General features: G+C 45.8%; 1 protein-coding gene across 3 annotated transcripts in view; it reads left to right on the top strand.

Moving 5' to 3' along the window:
• The first annotated feature begins 1,693 nt into the window (after positions 1-1,693).
• Positions 1,694-11,283, top strand: part of MYO5B (myosin VB) — a 363,858-nt gene continuing 354,268 nt past the window's right edge. For 2 of the 3 annotated variants that reach the window (XM_061614367.1, XM_061614347.1), the window contains exon 1: positions 1,695-2,249. In XM_061614367.1, coding sequence (XP_061470351.1) covers positions 2,223-2,249 — 27 coding nt within the window. In that variant the 5' untranslated portion in view covers positions 1,695-2,222. Of the gene's footprint in view, positions 2,250-11,283 lie in introns of all 3 variants that reach the window. The other variant, XM_061614358.1, reaches the window with a different exon arrangement.

Below are 11,283 nucleotides of genomic sequence, written 5' to 3'. Positions count from 1 at the left end.
TGAAAACCCTATGAACAGAGTATCCAAAATGCAACATGAGATAGTGCTGGAAGATGAGACCCCCAGGTCAGAAGGCACTCAATGAGCCACTGGGGAAGAACAGTGTACAAGTACGAGTAGCGCTGTGACTAATGATGCAGCTGGGTCAAAGCAGAAAGGAAGCCCAGGGGCTGATGCGCACAGATGCGAAAGGAGAGTCTGGAGCTGTACGATGCACATAATAGGAACATGGAATGCGAGGAGCATGAACCAGGGAAAGTTACAAATTGTCAAGCAAGAAATGGAATGCATCAACATTACAATACTTGGCATCAGTGAATGTGAATTAAAATGGATGGGAATGGGACACTTTCAATCAGGCAACTACAAAATATTTTCTGCAGGAAATGAGAAATTAAGAAGAAAAGGGGTTGCTTTAATAGTGAGAAGTAATGTAGTAAAAGCAATTAAGAGCTGCAAAGCAAGGTCTGAGTGGGTGATATCAATGAGATTAAACGGAAAACCTATCAACATATCCATCATCCAAGTCTACTCTCCAATGGCAAACACAGAAGAGGAATTGGAGAGATTTTATGCAGAAGTACAGGAAGACATTGATCACACACCAAAACAAGATGTGATGATAATCATGGGAGACTGGAATGCAAAAGTAGGGAACAGAGAAGAACTAGAAATTGTGGGAAAATGGGGCTTAGGAGATAGAAATGAAGCAGGAGAAAGACTTATTGAATTCTGTGAAGCCAATAATTTGTTTATTGCAAACACATTTTTTGAGCAACTGAAAAGATGACTGTACACGTGGATGTCATCAAACGGTCAATATAGGAATCAAATTGATTATATAATTGGTAGCAGAAGATGGAGAAGTTCCATATTTTCTGCAAAAAGAAGACCAGGAGCAGACTGTGGTACAGATCATAAACTGGTAACATAAAAAATCAGAGTAAAGCTAAATAAGAACAAAGCAATCATAATGCCAAAATACAATTTAAATAACATCTCAGAAAAATATGCAAAAAATATAAAGATCAAGGAATAGATTTGAGGCTTTAAACTTAGTTGACAGAGAACCAGAAGAACTATGGAGTGAAGTCAGAGACATTATCAGGGAAGAATGCAAAGAGACCTCTAGTTAAAAAGAGAAATGGTTCAAGAGAGAAGCAACAGCAAAAGGAGATAGAAACACAGTCAGAACCCTAAATGCAATAATACAGCGACTAGTAGGTAGGGACAAAGAGAACTATTACAATAGTTATTGTATAGCAATAGAAGAGGACAACAAAAAAGGTAGAAAAAGAGCCCTATTCCAAAAGATTAGAGAAATTAAAAGGAAATTTAAACCAAGAGTAGGGATGCTGAATAATCAACAGGGGAACACACTGACTGACAGAGATGAAATAAAAGGAAGATGGAAGCAATACACTGAAGAGCTCTATAAAAGAGATGCAAGGATGACAGATTAATTCATGGAGGAACCGTATGAAGAAGAACCAGAAATTTTAGAATGCAAAACACGTGCTAAACCACTGAGCTCCGGCCCTCTTCGAATAGAACAAGAATAACGATAAAAGAAATAAAAGTTGGCAACTCCCGTTTTGGAGGTTTATTGTGTCTTGCCAGGGTGGCAAGGGGGATTTGCCCGGCGGCCGGCAGAGGGCGATCCCTGCCTACGTCCTCGCGGCTAGGTCTTGCGCGAAAAGGTTTCCCCGACAGCGGAGCTCCGAGAGGAAGCAGCGCCGCCGCCTGCGCTAGGCAAAGCAAGGCAGGGCGAGCGGAACCTGCCGGCTGATTACGCGTCTGGCTGCTCAGCAACTCCTCCCCTACCTGAACAGGGAGCGGCGCGCGAGCCCCGCCTCGCCTGGCAGCAGGTTCTCCCCCCCCCCTTCCGCCTGCCTCGCTCGCTCTTCTCCGGGCGTTTTGTAACAACTTCGGCAACGCCGCGCCGAGGCAGGCCGGGCAAAGGTCGGGCGCGCCTTCCTCTTTCGCCGACGCTCCGGCCGCGGTCGCTTCTCTCTCTCGGCCGCCTTGCTTGCCATGTGGCCCGGGCCCTCGTTGTAAACGCTGCTCGACTTTCTTCGCCGCCGCCGCCCCGGACTTTCGTATTGTAGCAGGTCTTGGATGGTTTGGGGACGCGCTCCCGGCTTCGCTTCGCGCCCCTCCTCGCCGTCAGCTGCTGCGCCTTGCCGTGCGCCCCTCGGGAGCTTCGCGTCGGCAGCGAGGACATGTCGGTGGCGGAGCTCTACACCAAGGTAAGGCGAGGGCTGGGGGGGGGACGTCCGTCTTCCACTCTCCGGGGGCTAAACTACCCGCCATTGGCTCCCAGGCTGGAGCTGCCGAGAGGCTACCGGGTCTTCTCCATCTTCCGAGTTGTTTTCGCTACTTTTTTTGTCTTTGGAGTCTTGTTAGGTTTTTCTGCACCTGACTTTGCGGTCACAGTAAATCCGCATTTTCGGGCGTGCGGGGGCATTTTGACCTTGCTCGGTAGTGAGGCATTGAAGGTCTCGGCTTTGCAATGTTGGGAAGGTACGGCAGGATTGTTCATAAGAACATAAGAAGAGCCTGCTGGATCAGGCCAGTGGCCCATCTAGTCCAGCATCCTGTTCTCACAGTGGCCAACCAGGTGCCTGGGGCAAGCCCGCAAGCAGGACCCGAGTGCAAGAACACTCTCCCCTCCTGAGGCTTCCGGCAACTGGTTTTCAGAAGCATGCTGCCTCTGACTAGGGTGGCAGAGCACAGCCATCATGGCTAGTAGCCATTGATAGCCCTGTCCTCCATGAATTTGTCTAATCTTCTTTTAAAGCCGTCCAAGCTGGTGGCCATTACTGCATCTTGTGGGAGCAAATTCCATAGTTTAACTATGCGCTGAGTAAAGAAGTACTTCCTTTTGTCTGTCCTGAATCTTCCAACATTCAGCTTCTTTGAATGTCCACGAGTTCTAGTATTATGAGAGAGGGAGAAGAACTTTTCTCTATCCACTTTCTCAATGCCATGCATAATTTTATACACTTCTATCATGTCTCCTCTGACCCGCCTTTTCTCTAAACTAAAAAGCCCCAAATGCTGCAACCTTTCCTCGTAAGGGAGTCGCTCCATCCCCTTGATCATTCTGGTTGCCCTCTTCTGAACCTTTTCCAACTCTATAATATCCTTTTTGAGATGAGGCGACCAGAACTGTACACAGTATTCCAAATGCGGCCGCACCATAGATTTATACAACGGCATTATGATATCGGCTGTTTTATTTTCAATACCTTTCCTAATTATCGCTAGCATGGAATTTGCCTTTTTCACAGCTGCTGCACACTGGGTCGACATTTTCATTGTGCTGTCCACTACAACCCCGAGGTCTCTCTCCTCGTCGGTCACCGCCAGTTCAGACCCCATGAGCGTATATGTGAAATTAAGATTTTTTGCTCCAATATGCATAATTTTACACTTGTTTATATTGAATTGCATTTGCCATTTTTCCGCCCATTCACTCAGTTTGGAGAGGTCTTTTTGGAGCTCTTCGCAATCCCTTTTTGTTTTAACAACCCTGAACAATTTAGTGTCATCAGCAAACTTGGCCACTTCACTGCTCACTCCTAATTCTAGGTCATTAATGAACAAGTTGAAAAGTACAGGTCCCAATACCGATCCTTGAGGGACTCCACTTTCTACAGCCCTCCATTGGGAGAACTGTCCGTTTATTCCTACTCTCTGCTTTCTGCTTCTTAACCAATTTCTTATCCACAAGAGGACCTCTCCTCTTATTCCATGACTGCTAAGCTTCCTCAGAAGCCTTTGGTGAGGTACCTTGTCAAACGCTTTTTGAAAGTCTAAGTACACTATGTCCACTGGATCACCTCTATCTATATGCTTGTTGACACTCTCAAAGAATTCTAATAGGTTACTGAGACAGGACTTTCCCTTGCAGAAGCCATGCTGGCTGTGCTTCAGCAAGGCTTGTTCTTCTATGTGCTTAGTTAATCTAGCTTTAATAATACTTTCTACCAGTTTTCCAGGGACAGAAGTTAAGCTAACTGGCCTGTAATTTCCGGGACCCCTCTGGATCCCTTTTTGAAGATTGGCGTTACATTTGCCACTTTCCAGTCCTCAGGCACGGAGGAGGACCCAAGGGACAAGTTACATATTTTAGTTAGCAGATCAGCAATTTCACCTTTGAGTTCTTTGAGAACTCTCGGGTGGATGCCATCCGGGCCCGGTGATTTGTCAGTTTTTATATTGTCCATTAAGCTTAGAACTTCCTCTCTCGTTACCACTATTTGTCTCAGTTCCTCAGAATCCCTTCCTGCAAATGTTAGTTCAGGTTCAGGGATCTGCCCTATATCTTCCACTGTGAAGACAGATGCAAAGAATTCATTTAGCTTCTCTGCAATCTCCGTTCCCGTTTTCCAGATAGGAAACTGAGGCTGTGTGAGAGATGCTCAAGGTTGACACAATCGTTTAATACCCGTGTGGTGTATGAAGGGCCCTTGTGGGGTAGTGTAATAATTGGGGGTTGGACTTCGAACCAAGGAGACATGAGTTCAAATCCTTGTCTGGCCATGACATAGCCAGTTCCTGCATCTTGGCCTCATCTGCCCACAGGGTTGTTGTGAGAATATAATTGGAGAATCCCTCGGTGTGAAATGTCATGTGGGAGGGATGGGACTCAAACTCAGATCATGCAGACCCAAATGCAACTCTGCTTCACAGGGTTGTTGTGGTGGGACTGTGAGAGAAACCCTTGAACCTCAAATGTAAAGGGAGAGATGGGACTTGAACTCGAATCTTGCAGACCCAAACATGGCTCTCTGTCTGTGGAGCTGCCTACGTCTCCTTTTCCCAAGCAAGACTCATGTCCCTGCCCCCCTGTTTCCTATTTTCTGCATTAAGTTGTTGCTTGCTGTCGCTGTTTTCTTTTTAAATGCTAGTGAAACTTTTGTTGCTAGGAGGCAGCGGCTGCTGCAGTTGCTGCGTGACTTCACTGGAAGCCCTCCTCTTCCACCTCTGCCCTCCTCCTCCTCCACCTGTTCTCCTGTTGCCACCTGAGCCAGTTCTACTTCCTCCTTTTCGCGTAAGCCCTGTGGGACTGCAGGGCCCTCCCTTTTTTACACTGCAGGTTCCCAGTCTGGGGAAAAGGAAGTAAGCCAAACCACGCACAAAAATATTCTGCCCTGATCTCGAGAACCTTTTGGCACCTACTCCTTTTCCCTCAGAATTTCTGTACAGACGCTCTCCCTTCACTTTCCTGTCAAGGGGTTGGCAAACGTGCCTTATAGCTCAATCCTCAGCATATCTACTCAGAAGTAAGTCCTACTGAATACAGTGGGACATAGTTCCGGGTAGGAAAGGTTAGGATTGCAGCCTTAGTGTTGAACCTCCACCCCCTTTAGTTATTCAAGCCTAACATCTGGTATTATTATCATAATCATTATTATTATTATCATTATCATTATTATTATCATTATCATTATTTATACCCAGCCTTTTGGCCAAAGGCCCTCAAGGTGGCTTACAAAGAAAAATAAACACAAGTATAAAAATACATCAATAAAAGCAATACAATTTACAAAAATTAAACTAAATAACAAATAACATTATTAAGAAAATTGTTCAATGCAAGCCTCACAAGGGTCTGTCCTGTCCTTGTGACCCTCCAGCAAGAGTTTGCTGCCACATTCCAAAGTGGGTGAAGTTGACTTGGCATTTGGACGTCTTGGTCATGGAGCACCCACTTGCCCAGCATGTATTCCACATTGTTGTGCACTGTGTTGTCTTCATGCCCCTGGTATAGCACAGTGGGGAGGAGAGCCTGGCTGGGAGTCCAGAGTCTGTGAGTTCAAATCCCTGCTCGTGTCTCCTGGGTGTCAAGGGCCAGCTAAAGATCACCCCTACAGCGAGTGGCTCAGGGGTTACATGCCCTGCCACTTGTGCAGCTGTGGGCAAGCTGCATAGTCCCAAGAAGCCCAGTTGCCCCCCAGTTGGCAGTTGCGGACAAGGAAGGGGTTGGCTTGTGCAGCTGTGGCAGATTGAGCCGGCCCTAGCCAGCTGGGGAGGACTAGCCTCAGAGGGAGGCAATGGTAAACCCCCTCTGAATACTGCTTACTATGAAAACCCTATTCATAAGGTCGCCATAAGTTGGGATCGACTTGAAGGCAGTCCGTTTCCATTCAAGCCTACTGAAGCACCAGGAATGTTCCTTGTTACAATTATCCACTTTAATTATGGTACTTTGTTTGTGTCCTGTTGGGGTCAGTTCTTAAGATTCTCTCTCTGTGGTTGGTTTTTTTTTTTTTTTTGCATAAAGGAGCTGCAGTGTGAGTTGCTCTTGAATAAAATTTCTTTAAGGGAAGATCTGGCAGTATGGTCTGGGTCTGAGCCAGCCAAATTTGGAGGCAGGGAAGGAGATTGCTTCCTACCTGATTAGTGAGCATTCTTTGTTTCACCTTCTTCCTTTAGGGCATCCTTTGCCAACCTGGTGCCCTCCAGCTGTTTTGGACCACAACTCCCATTAGAGCCAGGCGGCATGGATGATGGGAGTTGTAGTCCAAAGCACTGGTGAAGGCTGCCTTAGGATAGCTCTGGTGGCCCTAACCTGCTCTGAAAAGTATTTACCTTTCAGAGCATCAATATAGCAGGTCCTTCTGTACACCCTCCAATGCTACAGCAGGACAAATGTGATTTTTAAAGTTCTTCTCTTAGCCCCTAGTGCCTTAGCTTAGTTTCTTGGAGATATTTGCTCTCTACATGCTGTGTGCTGTGGACCACTTGAGAGGTTTTACCTTGCAACATGTGGGCAGCAGGACTAACAAGGACATGATGGGTGGGATGGAATCCTCCTCTCCTGATCCATGAATCCTAATATAATGATCGTCCTTGGGAAAGCAACCATCTTGCCCCCTGATGGGTGGGGAAGGGTTTGGACCCTATGCTACAACTCCAGTTCCTATCTCCTTCCTCCTGCAGATGCTGTTTGAAGAGGAAAATTACCTTGGGGGTTCTTGTCATGTCATTCTAACATAATGCATAGGTTGACTCTAGGTTTAGTTTGGATGCTTATCAACTAGATCAGGGGTTACAAATGTGGCACCCATGAGTGCAGTCGTGTGTTGTCAGGTCTTCCCAGGGTGCCCACGAAGTCTCTGAGCCCCCCCCCCAGCTGCCGTCTTGGTCAAGAGGTGGTGATGATGACTACCTTAGTCCAACACTGACCTGGGGGAGGGGCGGGGAGGGGGAGAGGGAGGAGATTGGCTGGGTGGGTACTGGGCAGAGGGGAAGTCCCTTTCCTTTATTTATTTATTTGATTTATATCGTGCCCTTCCTCCCGGCAGTAGCCCAGGGCGGCAAACAGAAACGATAAAAACACTTTAAAAAAAGCTTTAAAAACGTCTTTTTTTTAAAAAAAGGATTAAAAACATTATCAAAGAAAGCATATTAAAAGCAATTCTAACACAGACGCAGACTGGGATAGGCCTCAACTTAAAAGGCTTGTTAAAAGAGGAAAAGTGTTCAAAAGGCACCACAAAGATAGCAGAGAGCAAAAGGAAAACATTGTGAACAGTATCATTGCTTTTCAGCCTTTCCCCCACCTTTTATTCTACAGCAGGCACATGTAGCCTCGCACCCAGATTTAAACCAAAGCTGTCCCTGGCCACATCCACACCAGGCCTTTATTTCACTTTGGACAGTCATGGCTTCTCTCAAAGAATCCTGGGAAGTGTACTTAGTGCACGGTGCTGGGAGTTGCTAGGAGATGCCTTGTTCCCCTCACAGACGCTCTGTCAGTGGAATACCAGTCTCCTCTCAGCACCCTTCACAAACTACACTTCCCATGATTCTTTGAGGGAAGCCATGAATGTCTCAAGTGAAATCAAAGTCTGGTGTGGGTGTGGCCCCCTGATTAGCCAAGCCCAGCAGCTGTGAGGCTTTTAGAACACTGACAGTTGGTTCTTACTGAGCATGCCCCGCATTATCATAGGCTTCCAGCCAAAATTTCTTAAATTAATTAAAAAACAGCCAGGCATTTTTTTTAACTTTTAAACTGCAGAAGATGAAGGTCAGAGTATGGGGCAATGTCAGTATTAGTATTACAGGTACTCTGTGAACATGGCTGATTTTTAATGAATTTCAACAGATTATGAGAACTCTGGCAGAAAAAAGTCCAAAAGGGCTCTGAGGTTTTTCCCTCTCTTTTTAGACTTTGAACTCTCAATTCTCTCTGACTGTTTTGTGTATCACCATGAAAATTGACAGGGTTGTTAAGCAAGCGTTTCTGAGTTCAGTACTATATGTGTTGTAAGGTTTTGTTTTGAAATGAGTTTATGGGAAGCATCAGAATGGCATGGGGGTATTTTCAATTTAACATTGCGGAATGTGAAAAATCCACACTGGCTATAGTATACAGCCACTCTTGTGGCTGTATAATATCTACCGTTTGTTGTCTTTCCAAACAGCTGGAGTGGTTGCTTCTTTCTTCCAACTCCCTCTTAAAAATGCCAGTTTCCTGTGGAAATCTCAGAGGCATGAGATGTCTCTCATGAGGAAACGCAAGTTAACCAAAAAACTTTGCTTTCAGGCTAATCCAGCAGTTCTCAAGGAAACATCACAATATGTAAGCATTGGTTCACAAGTGTGGAACCTTCTTGGCACATCAGCACTGGGCCCAAAGAAGAGTTATGTGTAACCTTGCAAGTCTGTTGGTGCAATATAACGTTGACCGATAGTGTCGTTTTTGCTGTATTGGTTGAGCATGGCAGCTGGTCTTTGCAATGTGCTACATTCTGAATAAGTAAATGTATGTGTGTGTTTATCCATGTGTTGGTGTAGTATGCGTGATACAAAAGGTGAGACTCCAAGTGTTTTGGCAGCCAGTTAAAATAGTCGTCTGATTTCACCTGCAGTTGCTGTTTTGGGGCAAGTCTTACGGAACAAGTGACTCCATCTTGAGTTTATAACTTCCATGGTATTCCTTCTTCTAATAGTGAACTTGGGTGGACAGTGCTGATAGCATTGGAGCTAAAAAGGGGCCACTGAAAAGAGGGAGGTATTGGCATGCTTAGGAGATCCCCTTGCTGACATTCAATAATGTATAAAACAGAATGGGACAACTCCTCCAAAACAAGAATGACCCAGTGGGAATTGAGCATGCTCTGTAACCAAGGAATGTTGAGTGCCCATTAAGAAAGAGAAGCAGGTGTGATTCTTGAGGACTTTCAAGCGTGGTGGTGTGCAGGATGTAATGTGATGTGGATCTTGACACAGGATCCAGCGATTACAGGGTATTGCTCAAGGGGATGAACTGGATGCCTGAATTCACCTTCTTGGCATTTTGATTTAGGATAGAAGCTGAGCTTAGGTAGCCACCTTGCACAAAAACATGTTTCATTCCCATGCCTTGAACTGATGCAGCCTCTATGATGAGCATCATGCTATTTTGGCTGTTTTGTCAGTTCTAGCTGCTTGATATCCACAGGCTAACCTCTGGGCATCTGCTCTGGAAGAAACACAGGGGATACCTGCTCTTCTGGTGAAAGCCATTTTTGCTTCCAAAAAAGACACACAATAGTGGGCTGATCCATATGCTACACTTTGTCCGTAAATAGAGCAAAGTTGTATTTCTGATTATGCATATTGTACAGGTACATGTTACTGGCTGCCCAGCCTATTGAGTGACTGGGGAGACCTTGCTCCAAATTCTTATGCTTCTCAAAATGGGGATCAGTGTTAGCTAGGAGAAGGGCCTTTTCCATGGTGGTGCTGGCTCCAGGGAATGCCCACAAAGGAAGTCTGGGAGAAGTCGATACTGCTAAGATTTAGAACAAGGGTAAACATCCTTTCTATTTGCTTTGTGCAAAATGTGGTTGTACATTTCTAGACAGGGCTGCTCAGTGGATGGAATAATGTTTTAGAATGCTGCCCCATGTAGAAAGCTCCCTGTATATTGCAAACTACCACATCAGAGTGAAAGGTTAATGTAGCTCTCTTCATTACGTACTAGCACACAGGTGGCCCCTTCCATTGGCCAGAGGGCTGAGGGCACTGATAGGGTGCACCCCCTGCCTCCCAGAATAAAAGCCCTTCACTGCAAGGGGAAGACCGGCCTGGCCCCATCTATTGGCCAGAGGAGGAGGAGTTTGCTTTCCCCACTTCCTCACCGGAAAGAACCCTTGACTCCATCTATCTGTTGCCCTCCAATTGCATCACAGAAGGGAAGCACGGTTTGCACCTGTCTATCAGCCAGGGGCTGAGGGCCACTGGTTTGCATATCACCTGTATGCTCCACGGGGAGGGTGGAAACACATACAGGTATCTCACGGGCAGTTATACTGTGAGGTTGATAAACACTCCCCCCCCCAAATCTATACTGCAGCCCCTCTGATGACTTAGATAAAGGGATAAAGAGCCTGTTCATGTCTTGTTCAACCTGATGAATATAGCCATTTAAGTTATTTAAACTGGGGGCCGCCAAACGTTTTAGGTCTGTGGGCACATTTGGATTTTTGAGTGCCTCTCTGTACACTTCATTAGAATTAATCCAAGTTTTGAAAAGTACATAGAGCTGAAAGAGGAAGTGGGAAAGAGTACCACTCTTTCAGCTTCCTCTTTTAGCTCTCTGTACTTTTAAGGCAAGAAAAGACATCCGCTAATGATCAAGGGGACAATGAAGAATGAGTTCAGAGGCTTTGTGAGCACTCGGGAAGACCTGCTCAAGGACACCTTTGCACCCACAGGTGCCATGTTGGCAGCTTGTGATTTAAATAATGAGCTATTTTAACTCTGGTATTAGTGGAAATCTGTTTAAAATGTTGTAGAATACTTTGAATTCAGACAATAAGAATATGGACTATAGGAGGGTGCCTTAAACCGGGTCAGGGCATTGGTCCATCTGGCACAGTATTATTAACATACTAACTGGCAGTGGCTCTCCAAGGATTCAGACTTGAGTCTCTTCCAACCATATCTGGAGATGCTGGGGATTAAACCTATGACCTTCTGCATGCAAAGCAGATGCTCTGCCACTGAGCTATGACCCTTCCACATACATGTTCTGTTGCTTATAAGCCAGTCCAGCAGTGACCCTTTTAGTCCTCCTGATCTCCCATCAGGCCAGGATCCAGCTGGTGCTGTGTTTTGAAACAGTATTTTGAAAAAGAAACTGCAAGAATCTGGGTGTTTTGTTTTTACTCAACCTTTAAAAGCTTTATCCTGAGTTGCCAGATATGTCCATACCGAATGTTTATTTGGGCCTGGGCTGAAATGAGCTGGGTTTCAGAATGGCTCTTCTTTGCTCTTTGGAAT

This window comes from Rhineura floridana, chromosome 1 (genome assembly GCF_030035675.1).
Source record: "Rhineura floridana isolate rRhiFlo1 chromosome 1, rRhiFlo1.hap2, whole genome shotgun sequence".
NCBI lineage: Eukaryota > Metazoa > Chordata > Lepidosauria > Squamata > Rhineuridae > Rhineura > Rhineura floridana.
Note: the sequence above shows the minus strand (reverse complement) of the source record. Positions and strands in the feature narration are given on the sequence as shown.